The sequence below is a fragment of the Sciurus vulgaris genome, assembly GCF_902686455.1.
Source record: "Sciurus vulgaris genome assembly, chromosome: 1".
NCBI classification, from domain to species: Eukaryota; Metazoa; Chordata; class Mammalia; order Rodentia; family Sciuridae; genus Sciurus; species Sciurus vulgaris.
The window spans coordinates 9,227,366-9,254,327 of NC_136461.1; the positions used below are offsets into that span (position 1 = coordinate 9,227,366).

At 45.4% G+C, this 26,962-nt stretch overlaps 1 protein-coding gene across 9 annotated transcripts in view; it reads left to right on the forward strand.

Moving 5' to 3' along the window:
* Positions 1–580: 580 nt before the first annotated feature.
* The window catches only part of PRDM2 (PR/SET domain 2), a 111,449-nt gene continuing 85,067 nt past the window's right edge, over positions 581–26,962 (forward strand). For 4 of the 9 annotated variants that reach the window (XM_079142720.1, XM_079142723.1, XM_079142725.1 and 1 more), the window contains exon 1: positions 14,820–14,941. In XM_079142720.1, coding sequence (XP_078998846.1) covers positions 14,933–14,941 — 9 coding nt within the window. In that variant the 5' untranslated portion in view covers positions 14,820–14,932. Of the gene's footprint in view, positions 657–11,007; positions 11,832–14,819; positions 14,942–17,799; positions 17,824–26,962 lie in introns of those variants that run through there. The other 5 variants (XM_079142727.1, XM_079142726.1, XM_079142721.1 and 2 more) reach the window with 4 other exon arrangements.

Sequence of the window (26,962 nt, forward strand, 5' to 3'; positions counted from 1 at the left end):
CTCTGACAACTTCAGAGGTGCATCCGCACCTAATAAAAAGCCTGTTCTTTAGATGGGGTCCTCTCCACGGAGGGCAGGTGTTGGCGACTTCCTGATGTCATTTTCAGAGTGACTTGCCTTGAAGGGCTCCACCTCTACGTGACAGCGGCCGACTCGCTTCCCACAGACCTCTCCCCAGCCGCCCCCGTCCGGTTCACCTCCCCCAGGGCGCTGTGCACGGTCGTTCTGACCCTGTTTGCTCACTCTCTGCAAACACCGGGTCCCCGGGGACAAGGCCACTCCATCCCCGGGGGCCGCTCGCTGCCCCTTGGACCGGAGCGAGGCCCAGGGCGGGCGGCCGGCAGACACGCCTCCGCGATGACGCCCGCGAACCCGGCGGGACCCGCCCTCTCGGACTTCGGTCTTTCCGGGCCCGGGACACAGAGGCAGCGGCGGCCCGCCCTCGCGGACGGCCGCGGAGTCTCCGGGCACCTCGGAGTCGCGCGGAAGCCCCACGCCCGGGTCCCCCGGGGCCGCCGCGCGGGGTCGAGGTCGCGGGGGCCCCGCCGGCGCGACGTCACTTCCGGCCGGGGCCAAGATGGCGGCGGCGCGGCGCGGGCGGAGCGGCGGCGGCGGCGGCTCTCGGCGCGTTGGGGCGCGGGAAGCGGCGGGCGCGGGTAAGACCCGGCGGGGGCGGGCGGCCTCGGGGCCGGCGCCGGGGTCCCGCGGGGAGCGCGGCGGCCGCCACACGCCGGGGGCCGGCGGACGCGCCCCTTCCGAGGTCCCGGGCGCCGCGGGCCGGCGGGGGCCCCGGGGCGAGGCGCGGGCCGGGGGTCTGCGGCCCCGCCGGCGGGCGGGCGGGCGGCGTCGCGGGTTTCCTCCGGGTCGACCCAGGGGGTCCCCGCGGCGAAGTCCGGGGCGCGCTCTGTGGGGGGCGGCGGGCCGGGGGCGCGCGGCCGCAGGGCCGCCGGGGACCCCACGTGGGCTTCGCGGCGTCCCGATTGTCAGGTCGCCGCGCTGCGCCTCTTTTGTGTTCCCGCCGAGGGTGCCTCGCGCCTTTGCGTGCCGATTCCGTCTTGTGCCTTTGTGTCTCCTCCGTAGTTTTCATGGGGTCGAAACCTGGGCAGTGCCTCCCGGGGTGTCCGTGGACCCACCGACGTGTGCGCGCGTGTGCGGGTGTAGCGGACGTGCACTTCTGAGCTCGTTTCCAGGTTTGCCACTCAGGCCGCTCGCGAGGCAGGGAGTGGACCTGAGCGGTCGGACCTCCGGGATTCCTCCCCGTCCTCGCGGGAAACACCCACGGCCTTGCAACCCGAGTCAGGCCGTGCGCTGTGGGAAGAAGCCCACGGTTAACCGGGAAGCCCATTTCCCAAGCCTGCGCAGCTGGACCCTGCTCCCTGCTCCCTGCGCAGAGAGGCGGTCCCTGCGGGCCCCACACTCTGCATTTCAGGCAGTGTTGAGTTTCTTTGGGTGTGTTTGCTACGCAGAACGCCTTGTGTTGAATCCCAGTAACTTGTTCTTAGACCCCTTTAATCGGACACTGAAATGATTGTCTTGTAGAACAGTTATTGGCCCCAAAACACGACTCAAATATATCTTAAAGTTCGTGTTTACTCCAGTTTTATGGTTACAAATGACTGTCTCTATTAACAGCAGATGGAAACTTTCCCTGATTCTTTTTATCTACAATAGCACAGATTTCGTTTCACTTTGGTTAATTGTGTCCATGTATGTATGGAAAAAAAAAGTAGGTTCTTTTACTATTTTTTTTTTTAACACGATAGGAAATGTGTGTACAGATATTAAGAAGGGGAACTGAGACATAATCACGCCCTTTTCTTTTAGTAGGGTTCTGTGTCTTCCATGGCATGCAGCTGCCCCTCCACTCTCCAGCCTTTCTTTTCTATGTGGACCTCAGTTTAGCTTTGAGAAAACCAGTAAAGATCATCTTATTAAACCTTCCTCAATTCAGGCTGTGGAAATGGAGATGGAACTCACACTCGTCTGCGTTCGCTGTTACTCCAGGGCGCTTTATATCTGACGAACCTTTTCTGGTTTGATTTAACTTCTAACTAAATTAGTACATTTGAGTTACTTAAGAAAGATGGCAGGAACATAATAATGCTGCACAGTAAGTGTTTGATTCTGAAGGCATTTTCTTTCCTTGAAAAGTTGGTATATTCATTTGGATTTATCTTATTTTATAGGTAGTGCCTGAAATAATTCAGTTTAAATTTGTAAGTATTGTATTAATTTTGTAAGTGCAAAGCATAAACTATTTTCACTGCAGAGCAATTGGAAAATAGAAAAGCACAAAGAAGGGATAGAAATTAACTATAACTTTCTTCCTCTTCAGGTAGCCATTGTTAACATTTTGGCAAATCCTCACCTTCTGGTCTCTCTTGGTGTCCATATGTGTATCCTAACTCATGTATGTTTATTATAGAACGTGGCATGTGTTTATATAAGATTAGTGTTATATTATGTATTATGGCCTGTCTTCTCACATGATCCTGTGTATATCCATGCCATTAACTATCCTTCACTGCGGATCATAACTTGTCAATTTCATATTGATCTGTAATGTTTCTAAAACCTGAGATTTTCTTTCCATTAAAATTTTTTGAAAGCTTTTTTTCTATTGTGAATTTTAAAGTTTCTTTTAAAAAATGCAAAAAGTGTAAATTCTGCTTCTCAGCCTCTACACATTTTTTTTTTTTTTTTGCAGAGACTGTTGTGAGAAATGACAGTTTTAGCTCCCTGTCTTCTCAGTTGGATCTGTGCAGTTACATAAATATATCTGCATGTGTACTCATTTGAGGATTATTTTGTGTTAGATGTTTATTTATTCATGGAACTGTTTCTTTAAGTCTCTTTTCAAGTCTGGATCTGATTTACAAGCCTTTCAGGTCTTGTTAAATCAGTTTCTAGGATGGGAAGCACCTTGTATTGCTTCCTAGTTTCATCTCTTCTGACTAAAGTTTCCTGTTATGTTTTTAATACCTGTGCTGGAGAAAAACAAAAAACAAAACCCTAAAACCAAACTGTGAGATTTCACTCCAAAACTGCGCAGTGGGGAGGAAATTGTCCAACTTGAATGGGGAGGGGTAGCTCTGGATGGTTGGGGACATTACCTGCCAATCATTACACCTGTTCCTGCGGTGTGCCTGGTGCTTCATGGTTTCCTTCTCATCAGGATGGCCTCACCCATTACAGTGTTTGGTTAGAGGTCTTGAAGTGTCCCGGCTCTTTCCTTTTGAAATGAGAAGTTTCTAGGTAGAGCCCTAAAACTCATCTTGGTAGCGTGGCTGAAAGCTGTGGACTCCATTAGTACTGAAAGCAGTACTTAGGCTCCAGTAAAGCACGCTTTCTCAGCCTCTGCACTAACATTTGGGCTGGATGATTCTTTGTTGTGGGGACTCTCTTGAACATTGGAGCATGTTTAGCAGCTTCCCTACCCTTGAGATGCCATTGGTACCTCCCCCCAATTGTGACAAGCAATAGTCTCCAGACATTGCCAAATGTCCCTTGTGGGGGACAGAATTGCGATTCTTAACTGCTGCAGTAGAGGAAGATTCATCTCATCTGAAAGGATGGTTGAATCAATTAAGCAGTTTATCAAATCCCACAGAAATCTAAGAATAGACTGTATGGTTTACATCTTGAATCCAGGAATGGTCCTCCTCTTCTGTCCACATTCCTTCCAGCTTTGGCTTTTGTGACTTTATAGAATGATCACTTTCGTTTTGGCACTCCTTTGTGGCGAGAGATAAAGCAATGTAAGGTATCCTGGAGATTATGAAGGATTTTTCATGACATGAGATCTGCATTCCCAGTATGCAAATTAATTTATTATGAAATTTAAATTAATTTGCATAGAGCTGATACACATTGAATAGTTTAAGCCTGTGGTCCGTCATGTTGAGCAGTCCAGAAATAACTGTCTTTTCTTCCTAGAAAATGGGACTTAGAGAAACAATCCCTTGAAGATTGATGGTACATGCCAAACCTGTTTTTCTGAAATTTCCTTTTCTTTCATTAACAATCAGTTTGGGGTTATGCACAGAAATTATGAATTTTCCCTGAGGAAAGGTTTACTTTTGAAGTGCTTACCTAACTTTAGCTCACCACATTATAACTTAAAGAGAGCTAATGATCTTCCTGGAAAACACATGACATTAATGCATCTTCTCCTGGGGGGAAATAGAAACCACCAAGTCTTTACTTGTAATCTTTCTAAGTGTAGAAAATATAGATTGAATTTTGTTGTGGAATAAATGATCTTTAGTCAGAGTGCACTGATAAAGTACAAAAACAGATCTGCTCTAGGAACCACATTTGATAAGGGGGGGTGTTTTGAATTGTAGAAGATCTGCATAATTTTGCTGGTATGAATGCATGTGTTTTTTAAATATTCTTTCTTAAAGAGAGTGTCCTTTATTCCCTGTCCACCTCCCTGAAGCATGAATTAGTTATTGTGTGTAGTAGTGAATCTGATTCATTTGGAGTGAAATATGCTTATAATATTTTTCTCAGTACCGTATAGTATTTATTGTTGGAGTCCTGGCTCATGTCATATCTCTGGTATGCTTTCATTTATTAGTCTTTTGGAACATGCCAGAAAGGAGGTTTCACTGAACACTTATATATTTTCCAGCTATTTTGGTGAAAAGAATATTTTGTAGCTCTTGCAGTAAATCACATGTTGGGTTTCGCTTTGAAAGAGCTGAATTACTTCTTGGCACAGCTTGTTTTAAACATGTAAAGCCAAGTGCAGCTGTTAGATTGATTGCAGTGGGCAGCCAATCTGGAGATTGGGGGAACCCACACGTTTTACAAGCACTTGTATATTTTCCAAGACTATTAAACTTTGGTGGGAAATTCTGCATACTTTCAAGTAATTTAAATGATGCCATCAGAATTGGAAATTACGAGATGGACACGTCCTGTGTATTCATCAGTCTGAATGCTGTGCCTTTCCTGAATCTTATTAAGCAAATATAAGTTAAGCTTGTTTTGGAGTATGAGTGTAAAAATGGCATTCAGGGTGCTTCTTCCTCCCAGGCTTATTTAGGGACCTTGCCATAATTCTGAGAGTTCCATCTTTAAGCCATACCTGCAAGTAGGACTTTTCAAAAGGGGTGCTCTTGAGGTAAACCGACATTCTTAATTGATAAGCTCTGCTACCCTGTCCGACGACATTGGGAAGGCCACTTCACCCTCTCAGGAGACGGCTGCCATCTGAGGGCAACCTGTAGTGATTTCATGGAACCCTCCCTCCGTGTACAGAGGACAGTGTCACAGATGAAGCACAGCTGGGTGGGGGTGTAGGTAGCTCGCCTGTCTCTGCTCGCCTCTTCTCTCACTGGGGTGTTTTGAGGTGGATAGGTGATAGTATGCAGGCAGCACAAGGCACGTTGACGTTTTTGAAAAACCTCAGTAACGTTTTTCTTGAACATCTCCTAACGCTGTAGGTCCTGACAGAGACCATGGCACTGTTACTTGAGAGCAACCCTTGCAAGTTACCTCTTGAGCCCTTAGGCTCTTTGGTCATAGTGGGAGGTGGGTGCTGTTTTTCTAGTCCTTTCCATGCTTCCACAAAGCCAAAGCTTCGCATCTGCTCTCTCGGGCACGTGTCCCGTTGGCGGTTGCTCTCCTGAGCCGCCCCTTGGAGACTGAAGACTTGTGCCTCTCCACCCCAGCCTTGCCTCTGGGGGCCTCTCTCCATTGATGGATGTAGCTTTCCACAGAGCGTCTGCCCTCCCCGGAGCCCCCTGTGTGGGCTCGCCACCGTCCACTCCAGTCCCACCCCTGCTCTGACTGCTCTCTCTTTAAAACCCCTCTTGCCAGCGGTCGCCCCTTTCTCCTCCGCAGCGGGCTCAGGTTTTCTGGCAGCTCCCGCGGCTCTGGGTTCAGGGCTGACTGTGTCCTGGTGTGGAATCTTGACGGACCTGCGCCGCCCCCTCGGTCTTTCCGGCTGCCTACCTGTCACCCGCTCTCACCGTTTCAGCTTACCCTTCCTTCAACAGTTGGTTCTGTGTGTGGCGGTCCCTCTGTCAGAAATCCTGCCGCCCATCCCGGTGGCCACAGCGCCTTCCGGACTGGCCGTCTGGAAACCTGGCTCTCGTGCAGGTGACACAGGCCCTGCTTTCAGTAATTCCTCGTCGGCCCTTTACCGTAGACCTTCAGGGCTTTGGGAACGGGATAGCAACTCCTCACACATCCGAGGAGGCCCCGCAGGGTCAGGTTCAGATTAACCTGGGGCTCAGAGCCCCTGGGATGGACCCCGTTTGCTTTATTCTTGTTCTCTTTCGACAGATGCCGCAGGCACATCGTCTTGCTGGCCATGGAAGACACACATCAAAAGAACCTGCCGTGGTCTCATTGTGAATGGTTAGGGATTTATCTTTACCTTGAAATAAGAATTAGAAGTAACTTATTTTGAGGAAAAGTGTTTTCCTTTAAAATAATAACCCATGTATGTTCAAGGACTTCTTCAACTGTGAAGTGATACACACCGTGCTCTGCAAACAGTAGGCATAACGGAGTTTTGAAAGCTTTTGAGAACGGAAGTAGTCAACAGAGTAAGCGGATAAACTTTGAATCTCGGATTATACAAGAGTTACTTCCTACCAAGTAAAAAATGCCTTCCAGCATCTTGGGCGAGCCTTGTACTGATATAAGTATGCCTGGCACCTCGGAAGAGAGTTTAAGCGTTGGCCCTGCCTGGCGTGGGCTTCGGGTTGTTCACCTGGGACCTCAGGGAGCCTCCCGGCCACAGACCTGTGGGTTACAGGGAAAGGGAGTTTTCCCTGCTTTCCCTATTGTGTCGCAGGAATTCCAAGGTCTCTGAGCAGCCAGGGTAAATGGCCAGATGAATGCTGTGAGCGATTAGGTGAGAAATGAGTACTTGGGGGACGTGACCAATATGACCACAGCCTTCTGAATTTTCAGGAAAATCCCAAGTATATTGTAGGGGTCCAGAAAATCTCTCAGTTTGCAAAGTTGAATCACAAGAGTGACACAGGTCAACTGAGTATTCATTTGGGGGTAGGAATTGTGGGGTGAGCTAATGCTTATATGGGGGTAGACATTTGAGCCTTAGTAAAGAATTCACTTAATTTTCCTTTTATGAAAAATCTTAAAAAGTTTTCACAAATGAAACATAGGGAAGATGTCAGAAAAGTATCTTTTATTGAAACTGTTGTTGGTACTGATGCAGAATAGACAGTTAACAGGTTACATCGTGCTTTTGCTGGAGCCAGGGTGTGGCAGGAACCCTGCACCTGCAGAAAGTCCTCTTCAGGGCTGAAGGGAGAGGCTCGCTTGTGTTCCTCCCCACCCCCGTGCTTCATGTTGATTCCGCATCCATAGTTCTTGGCAATTAGTCTTGAAAACAAGGAAAAGGAAAGGGAATCAACTTTAATCCAAGGTTGTTTTGATGGGATGGAGTTACCTCACCCGGGAAAATGGACAGTGATTCTTTTGTTCTTAGGGAGGAATATCCTACTGTTAGGGAGAGGTAAAATGATAGATTTTAATTTCTTTAGAGAAGCTGGGTATTTTTAATTAGGGGGTTAGAGAGAATTATTGTAGGAACCCTGAACAGAGCCTGAGACTTATAAAAATTCTGTGTTCAGTGCAATAAGACAGGGGCACAAATTTAATCAAAAGGATAAAGGAGGACACATTTAATAGCTGTCTATGATATCAATCAGATAAATGATAAGAAATTAGCAATTGGGTACATTTTGTTGTAAGCGTAGCTCTTTATTAATGATGTTGGAAACCGTGTTCTCTCTTGTTGTTTTGTCTTGGGGATTGAACCTGGGGCCTCAAGCATGCTAGGCAAGTGCTCTACTACCAAGCTGATTCCATATCAGGAGCAGTAATTTAAAACAAATTTCCCTCTAACACCCCCCCCCCCCCGCCCCAATAAAGGAAGAGATTTCTGGTGGGAAAAAAAACCCTGGCCCCACAGTCAAAATGCAGATTTATGGTGCTTTCGGAGCATATCAGCTGGTCTCTTATTTGACATTTTAATATGGTGTTATTTAATTGCTCGAGGCCCGTTGGAGCCAGAGGGCTGTCGACCTCCGAGCTCTGTAACTTACATATTTTAAATTGAGCTGTAATCATTCTTTTCCCCACTGGGCACTGCAGCCGTAAAGCCCCTGGGAACAGTCGACCCTGTGCGTGTGAAACAAAGTTGTCCCCGCTGAGCCTCACTTCCTTTCCTCAGCTTTGCCACACTCCACTCTGTGCATTCAGGGAATCAGGCCCTGGGTAGGTGGCTTGGTGTTGTGGGTCTCAGTGAGGAAATGATGCTGAAATGGGAGTTGTTTGTTTTTGAACATCCTGTTTCTTGTGTCTCTTCATTTTTACTTTTACTTATTTTTAATTTTTTTTTTTGCCGTGGCTGAGGGGCACTACTAGTGAGCAATTCCGTGGTCCTTTATATAGCTTTAACTTTTCAGATAGGGTCTTGCTGGGCTGGCCTCTGGGCGATTCCCTGCTCCGCCTCCTGAGTCACTGGGGTTGCAGGATGAATCACTGTGCCCAGTTCTTCATGAGCCTTTGTAGGTAGAGCTGCTCCTCTTGGTGTTCTCTGTCACCACCATCTTTGGCCTCGGTGAAAGTCATTCGGGGATGAGAGACACCAGCCAATTCAGCATTTGCCTAGTCTTGGCTGTCTTCTTATTCTGTCTGTTTCTCTTTCTCTACACAATTCTGTTCTGAAAATGGTAAACATTTCAGGTTTGATTTCTCACTCTGACTTGATAACATAGGCTACATTCTCAGAGGAAAGCGGGGCTGTATTTTTCGTGTGGGACTACATGATCACTCTGTGAAATCATATTAATTTGGAGAAGGAAAATGAATGGTTTCATTTAGCAAACCCTGGGCAGGTTCAATATTTGTGATTTTGCTTAATCTAACAAGTGGGCATCACAGGATTTCAAAATCATTTGCAGAGTTTATAGGTTCTGGTCTGGTGATTCCACCCTTTTGGTAGGAATTATGAGTGCTGAGTACATTAGTAGCGCTTGTAAACTGAGCAAACCTTTTTGAGAAATTAACATAGGTCAGATAATTTATCTAGAAGTTTCTGGATTGCACCAATCTTTTGGTGAGGGTAGGTTAAAGTCAATGTCAGACACTAAATTCACTGTGCTAGACTCTGCCTGCATTATGTCTGTATGTGCTGTGAAGATATTTATTTGCCATGAGAACTACTTCATGTAGTGATTAGTTTTAGAATGTTTGTCTTATATTTGCCATAAACCTTGAGACTTCTTTTACAAAATGTCATTTTAAAACCTTTTTCTTGGGGCTGGGGTTGTGGCTCAGTGGTGGAGCGCTTGCCTAGCATGTGTGAGTCACTGGGTTCAGTCCTCAGCGCCACATAAAAATAAATAAAGGTATTAAAAAAAACAACTTCCATCTTTTAAAAAAATTAAAAGCTTTTTCTTTTATCTAGTCTGTGTTTTCATTGCAGTTTTGGTCTTTTAAATTCAAAACAATTGTACTAGTTTCCCTGCATGTTCCTGTTTTACTTGTTTGCCCAGTGAACGCTGTAAGTCTTAAAAGTTAAATAGGGTCTTCTGAGTCTTGATGTTACAATGTGGAATTTTTTGTACTTAAAAATAATTATAAAAAATTTGTATTAGTGACCTCTAAGTGGCATTGCAAAGTTAATTACAGTATTTCCCAAATAGCCACAAAACTTCTAAACTGATCCTAAAAAGTGTTTGTAAAATCAGTGACTTAGCGAGGACTGTGTAAATCAAATGTTAAGTATTTTTTTTAACTCTGTCTTTCCTCCAGACTCGAACTGTTCTTGAAGAATCTGCTTCCTTTTTTTGTTTGTTTTCCCTTTCGTATAAGTTTGTAGAATTTCCACGTCTGCAGAGGTTCATGAGCACAGTTCAGCCAGTGTTGTAGGTGACTCAGTGCTAGCCGGCTTCTGCTTTAGATCAGTTTGCTTTATTTCAGAGGTTTGGTGAGGGAGATAGGACTTGGGCTGCAGGGTTGTCAGACTCAGGGACAGCAGAGTCCCACTTGCCTCTAGATTTTCTTGTCATGGACCTCCATATCAGCTGGTCGAACTAAACAGTTGTTCATATTGCCTTGACACTTTTAAAAGGCCAGTATTTGAATAAAGTCCAAGATTATTTTTGTTGCTGTATTAATACTGATAATTTAAAGTCAAATCATTTTTATGACAGTAATAGGTTAAATTTTGAGAAGGACGATTTATTTTAGAATTTGAAAGCAATATCTCGAAAAGTTAGGTATACTCAGTATACTCTCTTTTTTTTTTTTTTTTAAAGAGTGTATGCTGTTTGTAGAATATAGTTGGTGATAAAAATTCAAAAGCTCTAAACGTGCCTCTCTGTCCAATGTACTTTTCCTGCTGCTTCCAGGACAGCTTAACATTGACAAGAGGGAGTAGGAGAACTACATAAGACATACTCAGGAATGCTGTAGAAATAGTCAAGAATGTTTGGTCAGGCTTGGAAATTCACATGAGAAACTATGTCAAAAGCCATGGTCAGAGAAGTCTTGGGAGTTTTTAAGATTTTCAGTATTCACCTTAGAAGATCAGAGACGCTTACTTTCTTCTTCTTTTTCCTTTTGGTGGTGCTGGGGTTGGAACTGATGGCCCGGCGCTTGTCAGGTGAGTGCTCTTCCACTGAGCTGCAGTTCCAGCCCAGCATTTAGTTCCTTAGAATTGGAAGCATTTCATGGAATGTTCAGCTTTCAGCGGTAGGCATGGAATGATTCCTCTCTGCCTCTGTACTGATAGGAGCCACCATTAAATCTCTCATGGTCGATGAAACGTTGGCCTTGAGTACTATTTGTTACTCAGGTGTTTATGTGAAAGCAAAGCCGTGGCGTCACACTGAAGGTGAAAACTGTCCAATTGCCAGGCACCGTCGCAGGGGCTTTGAGCAGTGCTGCAGCCAGTGCGTATTGCTGCAGTTCAGAGACCCTGAGCTGCGAGCGCGCTGGGGATGCTTGTCGGTGTTCCGGGTGGCTGGAGGCGCTGTGGGCGCTGTGGGCGCGGCTTGCGTGGGGCAGTGCTGAAGGGCCAAGTCGTCCAGGCGAATACGCAGCGGTCTTCTGTGCAGATGCTCTGGCCAAAGTTTCATTTCCATTTATTTACTGACTTAATTTTTCATTTATTTATTTATTATTCGATATGGGTTTCCAGGCTGGTCAGTAAACCCCTGGGCACAAGTGACCCTCCTGCCTCAGTCTCCCAAATAACTGGGACCACAGGTGTGTGCCACTGTGCCTGGCTTCATTTCTTTTAACATCCCTTGTTTTTAATATAGTTTAATGCAGAATTTATTTTGAAAGTGTCAGATTTGCAATATTTTTGGTATTGTAAAATGTTTTAGTTGATCCTGTTGTGAGTCACAAGGGAAAGGGAAAAAAAAAACAAAAACAAAACAAAAAAAACTAAAAACCGAGGGTATTATTGGGCAGTGGCACCTGCCTGTAGTCCCAGCTATTCAGAAGCTGAGGCAGGAGGATTGTAAGTTCCAGGCTGGCCTCTGCAATTTAGTGACACACTGTCTCAAAATAAAAAAATACAAAGGACTATAGATAAAACTCGGTGGCACTGATATACATTCCTAACTTTTTTTTTTTTTTTTTAAGGCTGTCTCACCAAGTGGCTGAGGCTGACTTTGAACTTGTGATCCTCCTGTCTCGGCCTCCCCAGTTCCAGCTGGTGGGATGCAGGCGTGTGATGCCATGCCTGGTCACAGAAGATGATACGCATGTCATAATCTAAATTATGCTGTAGTTTTTTTAAGTTAGAAAAGTTGCCATTCATTAAGGTAATAAATCAAAGAATAAAATGTCTTAAGTGCTATACTGTTCTAGTATCTGAGATCAGATATCAGGCGACCTTGGTTGGAATTGTGTCTGTTAGCTGGCAACTACAAAGGGCGAGGACGAGGGAAGGAACAGTGTCAAATAAGGGAAAACCAAATGAAAACCAGGTGGAGAGAAGGCAGTGCCTCAGGAAGCCCAGCTCCATCCTCCTGTGCTCTTGGGACAAAGACTGGGTGTCATCCCTGACTTCCTCGCAAAACAGGGGCTCTGTTTTTAGAATACCCAGGATCCGGTTGCTTCTCATGTCTCTTCTACCGCTGCAGCGGAGCCAGCATCATCCCTTGCTTGGACTAGGTGGGCACTGGCCTCTGACATCACCTCCCTGCATGTTGACTCCATCCCTGTGCATGATCCCCGTCCTTGTCCCTCAGCCCCTGGCCCGTCCCTATTAGACGACTCATGTGCCCCTCTGTCCCCTGACGCTCCTTTGCCCTGGCTTTGCAACTCCCAGCCCTTCTTCCCGGCTGTTAGCGATGGCTCCTCAGTCCCCCTCAGTCTGGATTGTGGGACTTGCAGGCGTACAGAGACAGATTGTATCCCCTGTCTCCTCCTCCCTCATTCTTTATTTTTCTCTAAAGCACTTTCTTATCTGACAAAGTTCTTTAGTTCATATGTTTGTTCACTGCAGATCTTCTCCCCTAGAGGGCAGGAATCTTCCTCCTGTTCTGGAGAACAGTGCTTGACACACACTAGGTGCTCAGGGGGAGGCAGAAGTGACAGGTGGGTGAGGAAACGCTTACTCTTGTTTTGTGGGATGAAGTATTGCCCAGTTCTAGGATGGAAGGAAAAGACAGTTAAGATCTTTAAAGTCAATTGTTGTCATTTTGTCCTTTGACAGTATTCAGTGTCCAGGATTGGTAAGTGTGTAGACAGAAAGCAGATCAGCAGTCACTTTGCGCTGGGCTTGAGGGTCACTGCCAGTGCGTACGAGGTTTCTGTTCATGCTGATGACAGCGCTCTGAAGTGGATCTCGGTGTTGGTTGCACAGCTGTGAATGTGAATACCCTGGAATCGTGCACTTGAAGTAGCTCAGTTGTGTGCTTTGCGGCTACCTCAGTAAAGCTGCCAGAATACAAGAGCGGAACAGCAGTGAAATGTGGCCCAGGAGCAGGAGCCGGAACTGCGGGCCCTCACCAGCTTGCCTCTGCTCCTGGCACCTGTCGTGGTGAGGTGCTAGCGCGCTGTGAAGGTCCTGTGAAGGTAGCACAGAGCCGCTGGGCCTGGTCATGATGATGGTACCGATGGTCCTGCCAGAAGGAAAGACAGACAAGGGGAGCGCACAGCACTGTGGCTCCTGCAGACGTCTCAGGGATCATCTGCCTGTGGCTGCAGTTTTTGTCTGTGCTTCGAAGAGAACTTCCTTTGGCCAAAGTTAATAAACCACCCATAAAAGCTTAGAGAACAGTTGCAACTCCTGGAGCCCCTCCCCACCGGGGGCACAAGGTGTCACACGGTACCGCCTCGTGGAACTGACGGTAGTCAGGGGCATCTGCGCGTGAGGGTCTCAGGTGTGCACGTCTTAAGCACCATGAACCTGTCACTGTTTCGCATCCAGGTATACATTTTAACTTGACTAACAACCTCGGGTCTCATACAGTAGGATCGATTGTGTTCAACATCGACATACTGGAAGGACATGCTCGTGTATGTGAGGAGGATGTTTAGCCTTGACTTGAAAGGCCTGGACTTCGTGGTTATCTCGCAGTCATCTCGTGTTTTACTCACTGAGATTGTGTCAGTTTGGCTGGCACTGACTTCTAACGGTACAGCGTTAGGAACGCATTCTCTATGCCAGTTCCAAATAGTAGTTCATATGGCCAGGCGCTGACTTAAATAAAGTGCCTTTGCTTATGAAAGGTGATCAGGTGAGTGTGGTTCAGGAGCTCAAGAGAAGAAAGAAAAAATCAACCATTCTTATTTTAGAACTGGGATAAAGTGTAAAATGTCAGAGCACAATTTTCTGTGACAGTGGGCAGGCAGTATATACTTGGAGTATGAAGAATATCACTAAATTCCATATTTCCTGGGTTATTAACAATTAGAAAGTTACAACGAAAACAGAATCGTGGGGGGTGAGGGAGGAAAGATAGCTTATTTCAAATAAGCGCATGAAGAAATCGAAGAATCACCCTTAATGGTATGTGTGAACATTCTGGAAATGTTTAGAATATTACAGCGGAAGTCCTACTTTGATGACTTCCGTGTGGCATAACATCCAGTGACTTGGTGTGCCTTGTGGAAGGGACCATCTGCGTGGATGCTCCTCAGAAAGGAGCAGGTGGGGTCCCACCTCTCAGCAGCCTCGCTGCCACAAGCCTCGGAGCCTCGTGAGCCTCAGGGGTGCCGAGAGCTGCGATGTCACAGCGAAGCACAGCGTAGGCACTACCCGGGTGTGAACGCCACAGGGAAAGAGTCATTTTCCTGTACTGTGAATATGTTGAACACAGAAATTTAAAGGAATAACTATGACTCTTTCCAGACCTCTTTTTAAAACATTCGCATCTTCACACTTGTTTCCTTTTCCTCGAAGAGTATTTCGCACGGCCAGTGTTAGTGAATCCGCCTTCTACTTCAGGGGCTTGAGGAACAGTAGCGTGCGGGGTCCTGCAATGTCTGCCTGCGGCTCAGGACTGAAGGCAGAGCAGCTGGCCTCGCACGGGTCCCTCCTGGTGCCTCGTGATCCTATTAACAAAGCAGATTCATTTCTTCTCAGAGTGATGCGATCCCAGAGCAGAATTCTGACGTCAGCTCTGATGAGTCTGCTCCGATGTAGCTGCGATGACGCCCCAGTAAGGGCAGGCAGAGGTCTGTTTCGTCGTAGATGATAAATCTGAGACGTTGTCAGCGTGGATGGAAGCAGTCCGGCGCGCAGTTGCTGAATGAATGGCCCCTGAGCGAACTCTGCGGTTCTGTATGTGCTTTTGAATCACTGAATTCGTAGGCAGGTACATATTACGATTGTCTGTTTTTCTTTTTAGGGCTCATGTAATCAAAGAAGTTTCTTTGTTGTGTGTATCTTTACAGAACACAACAGGAATTGAAAATGAACCAGGTGAGTTTAAAAATAAAAATTTATACAAATACGTGATCTAGATGTTAGACCAGTTCTTGATTTTAAAAGATAGCCACACACGCCTTCATGCCTCCCAAATTCTCACTTTTGTTTCTTAATGCCATTTATTAGTTTGTTGTGTTCACAGTGTGCGTTTGTGGAGTGGAATGTGCTTTGTTTGGTGGGGTTAGCATTTCTGTGGGTCCCTGAGTAGAGGACTCATACTTAGGGATTTTAGCTCAATTTTTCTTTTTTACCTCTCCCCTGCCACCCTCTACTCTGAGCTTATGTCTTTGTTTTGAAGCTTATTAAGCTTTCATTTTAAACATTTTATTTTGCAGTTTTCCATTGATTGAAAAGGGAAGAGTGGGTTATTTTTAGAGACTGCAACTGATCCAATGCAAACATGAAGTATTTTGTCCTTGAAAATCCTTCTCATAGAATAAACGGGACCAATATTGAAAAATAAGATGTATTTCTTTTTACAGAAGGGTGTGGGATTAAATTATTCTGCTCTGGATATTTCTATAGCCTCAAGGGTATTCTGATGAGCGGAATCAGTTGTGTGGATTTCATATATTCTAGAGTAGTGTTTATTTTCTGGTTTCAATATCGTTTCATTCTCAGTTAACAGAAATTTATGGGTGTCAAACATTCTCTCAGAAATCTTCATAAAAACATTTTTTTTAATATGAAGGATAAAACCTAAAAATGCAAAGTATGGAATTCTTTTAGTCCTTAGAACTCTCAGACTTGAAAACATTTTGTATCCTTCAGCTGAAACTTTAGACACTGTTTTTATCATTTACAGGTGTTTCTAACTTGAGATCACAAGTCCAATTTCATTAGGTGACGAAACTTAATAAATTCAGTCCTGTGTTGCATTTGAGAGGTGTGAAATTTTTGGAATGGATTCTTTTGATTTCTTTTCATTACTTTCTTTATCAGAAATATGTTTATTTTAATGCAGAGGACTATACATCATAAAAACGAATCTGGCAAACACATGGGGCACATGGTTTCTATTATTTTAAAACGTGGAGATTTACTGACATGCCTTTGAAGGCAAATTATTTTTGCAGTGGTGAGGGTGGGGTGAAGGAATGAAGAGCAGAGTGGATTTTCACAGTCACCGTCCATCAAAGTGATGTGCATAGACGTCATAGATTTCATTCATCTTCCGATTCTTGATGTGAACCTGGTCACTCAAGAGGAGCTTGCTTCTCTCTGCCTCAGGACTGTTGTTAGAGGAGTCTGGGTTCTGGTTAGAATGATCTCGATGGCTTACCAAGTGCAGTCTGAGTGTTGACTTGTCCTTGTTGCATCGATGCTCAGCGGTCATTTGTTTGGGGGGGCCTGCAGTTTTAACCTCAGGCTTAACTGTGCCTAATTCTTATATCCTGTTGGACTAGTGATTTGTCTAGTGTGAGGACTTTTTTTTGACACTTCACTCATTTGCTTTAATACTCCATTTATACCAAACAAACTTGTGTTTAAAAAAAGACCACATGCCATTCAAAAGAGTTGTAGTAATAACCATTTCTCTTTTTGGCTCATTTACAGTTTCATTTTGCTTTTGACAAGTTCTAATACCAGATCTATGGAGGGCCGCCTTTGATGTTAAATGCCAAATATCAGTGAAAAAGTGTCCTCTAATGTTTATAATGGTTAGCACATTTCTGATTTGGGTGTGATTTAAATGGTCTGGTAGTAATGAAAGTTTTATTTGGATTATAAAAATTGCTCACTTTCTTTGACTAGAATTTTCAGCATTTTTGCTTAGATTTCATTATTGAAAAAGTATCACTTGCATGTTGTTTAGCCCTGATTATTATGTCATATTATAAATCTGCTGGTATTTTTCAGCAATTGTCCCAGTAATTAAAAAAAAAATTTAAGAATCATTCTTGATAGTTCATGGTGTTCCCTCATGTATTTATTCCTTTCACTTTCAGCCAGTGAAATTAGTCAGTAAATGCACTAAATTTTATTTCAGAATAACTCTACCCAAAAAATTCAGATATAGGGCTGGTGTTGTGGCTTAGTGGTAGAGTGCTTCCTTGGCACATGTGAGGTACTGGGTTCGATTCCTAGTGCCACATAAACATAAATAAATAAAATAAAGGTATTATGTCCATCTACAACTAAAAAAATTAAAAAATTCAGATATAGAAAAAGTCTGAACCTGAGTGAAATTGATTTTCAATTAAAATCCTGATGATTGTTTTAAGGTAGGACTCTTCTTTCTTGGAACTGACCGGCCTTGCTTCGATGGCTTTGAGCTGTCAGATCTGTCTGATGAAGGGCATGCTAACACAGTAGCATAGAACCTTTTCTGTCCTGTGTCCCTTCCAGTTGAGGTCAGGGACTGAAGGGTCCTGGGCGTGGCACACCAAGTTGCTAGCAAACGATTCTTTTAGAAGAAAGTGGAGTCTAGTGCCTGCCAGCGTCATTGGCACTGACCATTGAGAGGCATCCTGAGCTGTCCCACCGGTCATGCCAGTGTGACCCAAGTCCTGGTGAGGTGATTTGCCAGGCTCTCCCTCTGCGGCCAGCTCTGGCTCCCTCAGGCTCTGGAACACGTGTTCTTTGTCTTTCTCCCTCCACCCTCTGTTCTCCTCCATACTGATTCCTGCCTTCATTTCTGTAGTCCTCTCCACGTAGAATCCAGCTTGCTTAGCACATGAGCCTCGTCCTTTGCATGAAGTTCAGGTGGGGTGGCAGTCACTGTCCTCCCCGCCCCCGCTTTTCATTTTCTCCATTTTCAGATCATACGTGTTCCTTTTTTTTTCCATTAACTTGCCACATCTATTCTGATACAGATGTTCCTCGACTCACTGTGGGGTTATGTTCTGATAAACTCATCATAAAGTCAAAAAGTGGTAAGTCAAACCATAATGTGTTGGGTATCATCTATATTTTACTTTTGAGATGTTTTATTTAATGATGTAATGTACATAGGCTCCAAGCAACTTACAGTAGACGTGGTGGAGTTTAGTACCTTTGGCTGTCTATTGAGCGCTTAACAAACCGGGCAGGTGCGCTTTTAAGCGTAACCACTCAATGAAGCATAGATATTGTAACTTTCATTTTGCGGGTGAAAATATTAAGGTCCAAAGTGGTGGCTGTAGCTTGCCTGTTGTCATTCCAACAGTAAGTGAAAGAGCTTTGGTAACTAATGAACAGCCATCAGATTGCATAGTCCAGGTTCTTGGTCACTGTGCTGTATGGCTGCAGTCGGATAAACTATCTTATGCTGAGATAACAAGCAACTCAAAACTTTTGGTGGCTCAACACAGCACAAATCCAGTATGGACTGGTATGGGTCTCTGCTGTTGTCACTCAGGAACCAAGGATGATGGCAGTTTTGTCTTAATACACAACACCGTGGTCTGCATTAATTAGCTGCAGTCATGCTGGCATCTCTAACTTAGAATTTGGGTCTGGGCCTCAGAATTAGACCAGAGACCCTTCATCTTATAGAAGAATAAGTAGGTCCAAATCTTCACCTTGTTGGCTTAGGATCAGACTTCCTTAACAGGACTCCCATAGCACAAGAAATAAAAGCAAGAATCAACAACTGGGATAGATTCAAACTAAAAAGCTTTCTCTCAGCAAAGGAACCTATCAGTGATGCAAAGAGAGAGCCTGCAGAGTGGGAGAATATCTTTGCCACTCATACTTCAGATAGAGCACTAATTTCCAGAATATGTAAAGAACTCAAAAAACTCAACACCAAGAATACAAATAATCTAATCAACAAATGGGCTAAGGAAATGAACAGACACTTCACAGAAGAAGATATACAAGCAATCAACAGATATATGAAAAAATGTTCAACATCTCTAGTAATAAGAGAAATGCAAATCAGAACTACCCTAAGATTCCATCTCACCCCAATTAGAATGGCGATTATCAAGAACACAAGCAACAATAGGTGTTGGCGAGGATGTGGGGAAAAAGGTACACTCATACATTGCTGGTGGGGCTGCAAATTAGTGCAGCCACTCTGGAAAACAGTGTGGACATTCCTTAGAAAACTTGGAATGGACCCACCATTTGACCCAGCTATCCCACTCCTTGGCCTATACCCAAAGGACTTAAAATCAGCATACTACAGAGATACAGCCACATCAATGTTCATAGCTGCTCAATTCACAATAGCCAGATTGTGGAACCAATGTAGATGCCCTTCAATTGATGAATGGATAAAGAAACTGTGGTATATATATATACAATGGAATATTACTCAGCTATAAAGAATAATAAAATCATTTGCAGACAAATGGATGAAATTGGAGAATATCATGCTAAGTGAGATAAGCCAATCTCAAAAGACCAAAGGACGAATGAGCTCGCTGATAAGTGGATGATGATACATAATGGGGGGTGGGAGGGGTTAGGGTTAGGTTTAGGGTTAGGATTAGGGAGGGGGGCAAGAATGGAGGAAGGAAGGACTGTATAGAGGGAAAAGAGGGGTTGGAGGGGTGGGAGGGGAAGGGAAAAAATAACAGAATGAATCAAACAACATTACCCTATGTAAATTTATGATTACACAAATGGTATGCCTTGACTCCATGTACAAACAGAAACAACATGTATCCCATTTGTTTACAATAAAAAAAGAATAGAAAAAAAAAAGGAATTTGGTTCTGGGGAGCAGTGCAGTCCTGTTGGGTGCCTAGTGACAGAGAAGAACTGTGATATTTGAAAACAACCATGATAAGTTACTATAAGTACCTTAACTACTAATTCCCTGAATTACACTTTGATTCTTTCTCAAGGCTTTGCGTAGTGAAAATGTTATTAGTGTTCTCCGTTTTCTGTCAGTTGAGTGGCTTATGATCGCATGATCTCCACATCCTGATCAGTAACCTGTGTCACTGCCGTTTACCAGTAGCAAAGCAATTTAGTTTTCCAAGCTTGTTTCAAAGATTAGTAAAATAACTGAAGAAGCTTTTAATCACTCAGTGCGACAATCCAACCCTGAGAGTCGGGACGAGCCACCCACAGTTCATCTCAGCCATCCTGAAGGTTCCTTCATCTCTCACCCCTGGTACAGACCACATGCCAGCACGTCGTGGGTGCTGCTGAGCACGAGTGGCAAGAGTGCCACGACCTACATGCTCCCGAGGGACGGAGGCCAGGCGGTTCCAGCAGCGCGAGTGCTGTGGAGACCAGTAGGTCAGGACCGGGTGCTCCTCTAGATCGCACAGCCGTAGAAGGCTGTCGTGAGCAGGTGACAGATGGCAGAACCGACTTAGGTGACAACCAGGAAGTAACGTGAAGATGTGGGGAAAGAAATTCTAATCAGAGTAAATACAGGATAAATACAGGAGGGTCCCTGAGGTGGGAATGAGTTTGGTTCAAGGAACAGAGGGCAAGCCAGGGGTGGAACTTGGCCATAGTAGATCTCCATCTGACTCTGGGACAAGATGACATCGGTGAGAGGCAAGAGCCAGATTTACAGGACTTGAGGGCCATGGGAAGGCATTTATATTTATTATTCGTGCAATCGGAAGCACTGGATAGTGACATAATCTGATTTCCATTTTTAGAGTATCACTTTTACTGTGCCTTGGAGGCTGGGTAGGAAGGAGGCAGGACCTGGTAATATGTTTGCTCATTATGGAGATCAACACCACATTTGGTGACAGCTTCTTTAGTTGGAGAACTTAATGGGCCTCCAGCTTTTCAAAAGAAGGTATATTTTTGTGTTTGAGAATTCTTTGATGTTCTTTTCAAAGATGCTGTCTATGACTTTCTTGCTCTGTTCCATCTGCTTCTTGCTATGCAGTTGTACTCGTTCCTTGACCAAATGCTGTTCAGTGCTATTTCAGTAAACTGAAGCGTGTTGGATCCCCCTCCCCGTTGTTTACCTCTATTGTTTAGTAGCTTAGAGTCTTTCTTGATTGTAAAGAAAGAAGAGTTGTCCAAAAATTTTGAAGTATTTTAATAACCTATGATTCTTGGGTGTTGTTTGCTTATAGCAGTTACTGTGGATTATTCCTAGCCCACTGTGGGAGTAGCCGCTAACTGTGCATGACCATAACTACGTGTTCTTATTACTGAACGTTACTGCACCTAACGTCCCCATCAACCGCTGTTCTCACTCTTCAGTGTTTCAGTCAGAAAGTTTAAAGCTGATACAATCACATCTGGTCACTATCTGGGTGAATTTTGTAAGTGGAATACAAATAAAATGTGCTTATTCTTGGATTTTTTAAAACCAAAAACATGAGTACTTGTTGCCCAGGTAAGGTTTGTATGCAGCTTCTGTAATGCAGCCAGGGCCAGTATTGTGCTGTTCCTTGGGACTGTCCTACACACTGTAGTGGACGTTTGTCCAGTGGGATGGAGAGAGGGCCATGGCGAGGGACTGGAGGAAACTGACTCTAGGCTGATGTGCTGCAGCAGAGTGGTGGGGGGCTGGGGACGGGTAAAGAGTGGAAGGTGTGGAGTCACTCCATGGGTTTCATGAGGGCCAGAGTAGAATGTGCCTGGGAGATGGGGACTTTTGGAGGGTGTCCAGTAGAGGAATGTTTACTCAGGTTGAAAAAATAAAACTTGATTAAAAAACCTTATTTTGTATGCAAGTATTTTTGTCCTTTAAACTATTTTATTGGTCCACTGAAGTTTCATTTTTACATCATTTCAAGATAAAGTAGGAGTTATTTACCTTTTAGTTAGCAGTAAAGTGTACCCATTTTAAGTGGATAGCGCCTATATGCATGCCATTGTCAAGTTACAGGGCACTTCCGTTACCCCCAAGAGACCTTTGCCTCTTAGTTCTGAGCTTTCTGTCCCTGTAGATGGGTTTTTCCTGTTCTAGAGTCATACATGGTGCCTGCTCTTCCATTGGTGGCTTCCATTGGCCAGTGTATTTTTTTGAGATTGATTCATGTTGCATGTGTCCATAGTTCACTCCTTACCCAGGAGCTAGTTTGGGGAGGCCACGTGACCTTCTAGGTAAGTCTATTCATAAACCTAGCTTTGTGGAATGGTGAACCCTGGGTTGCTTTCTGTCTTTCATTTTGGTTATCTTCCTCCCCTTTTCTAATCCTGAAAATATACATATTATAAAATAGTTGAAACCACTTTTGCTTTTTTTGCATATGCTAATAATATATATGATGTTTTTTATAATTATAAATAAAATTTGATTTTTTCATACTTTTTATTTTTTACAGAGTAGGAATCAAACACAGGCCCTTACACATGCTGGACAAGTACTCTACCACTAAGCTACATCCCCAGCCCTGATTTTTTTATTTTTATGTTCTTTTATACTCTTTAATATAGCAGAACATATTTCTCAATATGTTCTTTAATATTTTTTTAAAAAATTATTCTGTTTAGATATACATGGCAGCAGAGTGTATTTTGGCATATTATACATACATGGAGTATAACTTTCCACTCTTGTGGTTGTATGTGATGTGGAGTTACACTGGTCGTGTGTTCACATATAAATATAGGAAAGTTATGTCCAGTTTATCCTGCTGCCTTTCCTTTTCCCATCCCCCTCCCTTCCCTCCATTCCCCTTTGTCTAATCCAGTGAACTTCTGTTCCCCCATCCCCCCCTTATTGTGGGTCAACATAGCATATCGGAGTGAACATTTGGCCTTTGGTTTTTTGAGATTGCCTAGCCCTGATTTTTTAGGCTTTTAAAAAAAAGACTTTGAAGTAAGCTGCTTCCTATCTGTTACGGCTTAAGTATCAACTAATAAATAATAGTTTAAGAAATTAACACCTTGAATAATGATGGCACTTAAATATAATTTTGAATAATGTATTCTATGAGATAAACTAGCAATTTATAAAATCTGGTACATTGTCTTTCTGCATAAAACAGGTTAATTTCTGAAAAAAAATTGGACTACTTAGGTAGGATTTCCTCAAATATGGAACTTTGGCAAGAAGGCTTACCTTCTCATGTTGTTTGGTTATTAATACTGTGGTAGAGACGGTTCAGGATAACTCAGCTTTGCCTCTTCTTTTCGATCTTTTTGGCTCAGTCTCCATGATCAATTCTGACTCAGCCTCTCCAGCTGTGTGACCTTAGTAGGTCCCCTGACTTCTTGGTCTCTGCTTTCTTGTCTGTTAACTAGGGGTAGTCCTATACTTTTGAGTGGTAAAGGAGTTAGCTAATATAAAAGAGCTCAGGCCAGTGCCTGGTCTATAGGAAATTTTGTGTTAAGTATTATTATTATTCATTATTTCTTGTTTGGAAACTTTTATTGGTTGCCTTGCTGACAGTTTCTCTCCCTGGCAAAGTTGTTAGGAACTTCATGGGATTTGAAGTAGGAAGTGGAGGATATTGACAGGTTAGAAGAATTGAGGACCAGGAGGACCAGTGGCTGGAATTGTCAGCTGAAAGCCTGACTAGTGACAGACCCCCCTAGGAAGAGCACCAAGTCTAATATAATATAGTAGGAGAGACCAGCAGTTCAGAGGCAGCTGGGGGCCTGGGAGGAATCTTGAGAGAAAAATGGGGATTTTTCTGTGATTTCTCCCAGTAGAATTTTTTTCCTTGAGTAAAATCATGAGTAGACCAGCCGAGCCCCACTTGAGTGGAGGGCTGTAGCCTGTGGTTTGCTTGGGTAAAGAGGATGTGAGGCAGCAGTGGCCCCCCCGGGAGGCAGCAGACCCCTCCTCCTGACCCCCAGCCCACTCCCACCCTGCCTGCCAGCCTGAGGGCCACAGGAGGGAGGAGCCTCGTCCTGTCACCCTTTCTGAGGTTCCGGAGGCTGATCCCGGGCCTGTGTGTGCCCGGTGAGTGTGCTGCTCGGAGCTGCGCACCCAGCCCTGCTGTCACTCACAATGTCACTGGGCAGCCTGTGGGTCCGAGGGCAGGTGAGGCCTGCCCCTCTTGGTCGCTGCTTACCTAGTGGAGCGCTTGCGGGGCTCATGGGGACAAGTGGAGTCGCCTGCTGCTTCAGGTTTGAAGGGTGGTGGCGTGGGCATGGGGAGGGCACGGGCACAGCGATTTCAGGGGCCCGCGGCCTCCCCCGACTCTTGCCCACTCTCCTTGGCTGGGGTCCTGCCCGGCTCTGCTACACCACGCTGAGGGGCCCGCCCTGCTGCCTCTGAGCTGACTTGGGGCAGGGGACTCCTTCCCTGCTCTTCTTTCTCTTTCACTCTGGGACGGTGGCGTCCTGAGGCTCTGTTCTCCATTGAGGAGCCATCTCCAGTTGCTGTGGCACTCTTCAGCTGTCCCGCTGAGTCCCAGACTGCTGGACAGTTGACTGTTCACAGCAACCACTGCTCTGGGCTGGGATCCTGGGCCAGGTACCAGGCGGAGCTGCGAGTGGAACCCAACCTGCTCTTCCCAAGAGGGCACACACACCCTCTTGGGCTGGAAGGGCTTAGGAAGTGCACACTGCAGCAGCTGAGTGTTGCATGTCCCCCAGGATAGGAGAGTGGGGACCTGCTTCTTGGAGGCCAGGGTGTCTTCTGGGTAGAGAGAGCTAAGGCCTGTGGTACACATGCCAAGTGGTCCCTTGTAGGGTCTCAGCCCCACACTCCTGGGCTTGATCGCAGCGGGTAGGAGGAGCTCAGTCTGGGGCACTCATCATAGATTATTGCATTTGAGACTCTGAGACCATTGCACTTTGCTGGTTTGTTCTGGTCTCTGTGCTTTGCCTTTGGACACCCACCACAGTGGGGCCCTTAGCACCCTGCAGTTTACCATGAGGTCTTCGTCACCTGGCTTTCGCCAGCGGCTGTGTCTTACACAGCTGTAGTGCAGCATGAAAACTGCAAAGTTGATTTGGTGCAATAATGTTCGGCTGCGGACCTTATTTACAAATCAGACACATGTAAAATACAAAATTAAGCAATCAGGCATTTTATCATCTGTCAGAACAGTGGTGCCCTCATGCACTGCAGCCTCCAGAGAACTCCATTCTGCACCTGAGAGCGCACAAGGCGGGTGACATCTTGCTGTTGTTGCAACAATAGCTCTGACCTCGTGGAGCCCCAAAGGGTCTTCCGGAGCATCCCTGGATGGGGTGGTAGAGACTCCACTGGTTTGGTGGTCAAATGTGGACTCTGGACTGTAACTAGCTGGATTTTATGGGACTGTTCTGTGGCCTGATATCCGAGTCCAGACCCTGAATCTGACTGCTTGGGTTGGAATAACCTGGCTCTGCCACTTACTAGTTGTGACTATGGGCGAGTTTCAGTTTCCTTTGTCAAGTGGGGATCATAAGAGCGCCCATAGCCAAGCGGGGTAACGCAGAGTGCTTGGGGCGCTGTCTGAGTGCCGTGACAGTTAGCTGGGGAACACATCTGACCCAGAGGAGGCAGTGAGTGCTACACTCCTTGAGCTCCCCACCTGACTGGCAAGGGGAGGTTGTCCTGGATCAAGGGAACAGTGTCAGGGGAAAGCATAGAAGGACCTGTCATGGGCCCCCAGCAAGGTGGCGCCTGGAGAACCCAAAGCTCTCTAAGGTTTGTTTCTTAAGGTGTCATGAGACGGGGGCCTTGGCAGCTTAGCCTTTGTATCCCCACTGCCCAGCAGAGTGCCAGCCAGAAGCAGGCACTCAGGAAGTATTTGTTAATGACCGAACTAGGGACAATGAGGGAGAGGGACTTGTGGCCATTAGCTGGGGAAAGGAGGGACTACTGGCTTTTCCTTGACTTCAAGGTAGTGGGAAGTTGGGAACATCTAGTGGGATCAATCAGTGGCTAACAACTGGGTAGCTTATTAAATTAACTTAAATTTGCACATTAAGTTGGATGTTTGTTCTGGGTCCGCGTGGATGCCTTTGGAGACTCCCTCGGTAAGCGCGAGGTGAGGCCTCCTTGAGGTCTGCGTCTCAGGAAGCAGACGCTTCTGCCCCGTCATCAGCGTTTCAAGGGCCCTAAACCAGGAATGTGCTTGTATGTGGGGCAGCAAGGTAGGTTGCCAGAAGGCCAGGCCCCCACAGAGAGGGTCCTGTGAGGCTCTGCGGGGACCTGGGTGGCCCTTTGCTGAGCCTGGCCTTTTGCCCTCTGCTGGGACGCTCTTCCCCTCACTCTGTGCAGGTAAGCCAGTCACCCTGCAGGTGCTTCCCTAACTTCCTTGGCCCTGGAGGCCTCCCAACACGTCGGCTCCTTCCTCACTCAGGGTTTGGTCGCTGCGGTCGGCCTTTCTGGTTGGTACCCTCCTGTGTCACCCCAAGAGTCCCTCTCTACTTCTAGAGCCCCAGCGTTCTGAGTGGCACCCATCCCTCTCCGACTCCGAGGCCCCTTTCTGTGCTTGATTTGCCTTCTGACCAGCCAGCGTACGTGCGTGCTCATCTGTCTTCTTCTCCTAGCGATGCGTCCTTGGGGCGATCGTGATGCCCAGACATTGCCCCAGCAGGAGTCAGAAGCGTAGTGATAGGTTAAAGTTGAGTAGGCATTGATTAATTCCAGGATCAAATTGTGACTTTTTAGTGAAAGAACCCAGATAACCCTGTTTAGAAAATGATAGTGCATTCGGTACTATCAGGATATGCATAGAAAAGAGAGCCCAGTTTATGAGTATATACCAAAGAGTTTTTTTTTTTTTAAATATTTTTTTGTTCCAAAGATTTACATCTAAATTTCAATTGGAATTGAGAGCATTCTATATTTTGTAAAGAGGAATTTTTATATAGTCAGCCCTCTATATTCATGTAGGGGAGATTTGACTGACATTGGGTTGAAAATATTTGAGAAACAAGTTGCCTGTGTACTGAACTTGTATAGACTATTTTCCCTATTATTTTTTCCAGATAATATGACATGACATCTATGTATACAGCATTTGCATTTTATCGGGTGTTATACATAGTCTAGAAATGGTTTAAAGTCGGTGGGAAGGTGTGTGTAGGTCATATGCACACACTTCACCGTTTAGACGAGTGAACGTTCGTGGGCTTTGGCAGGGGCCGGGTGTTCCCACCAGTTCCTCACCTGCAGAGGACTACTATTGACCCCGAAGAGTACTTCCTCAAATTCAAGAATTCAGCCACGTGAGAAGAAAGTACTTTGATAGATGCTGCTGCTGT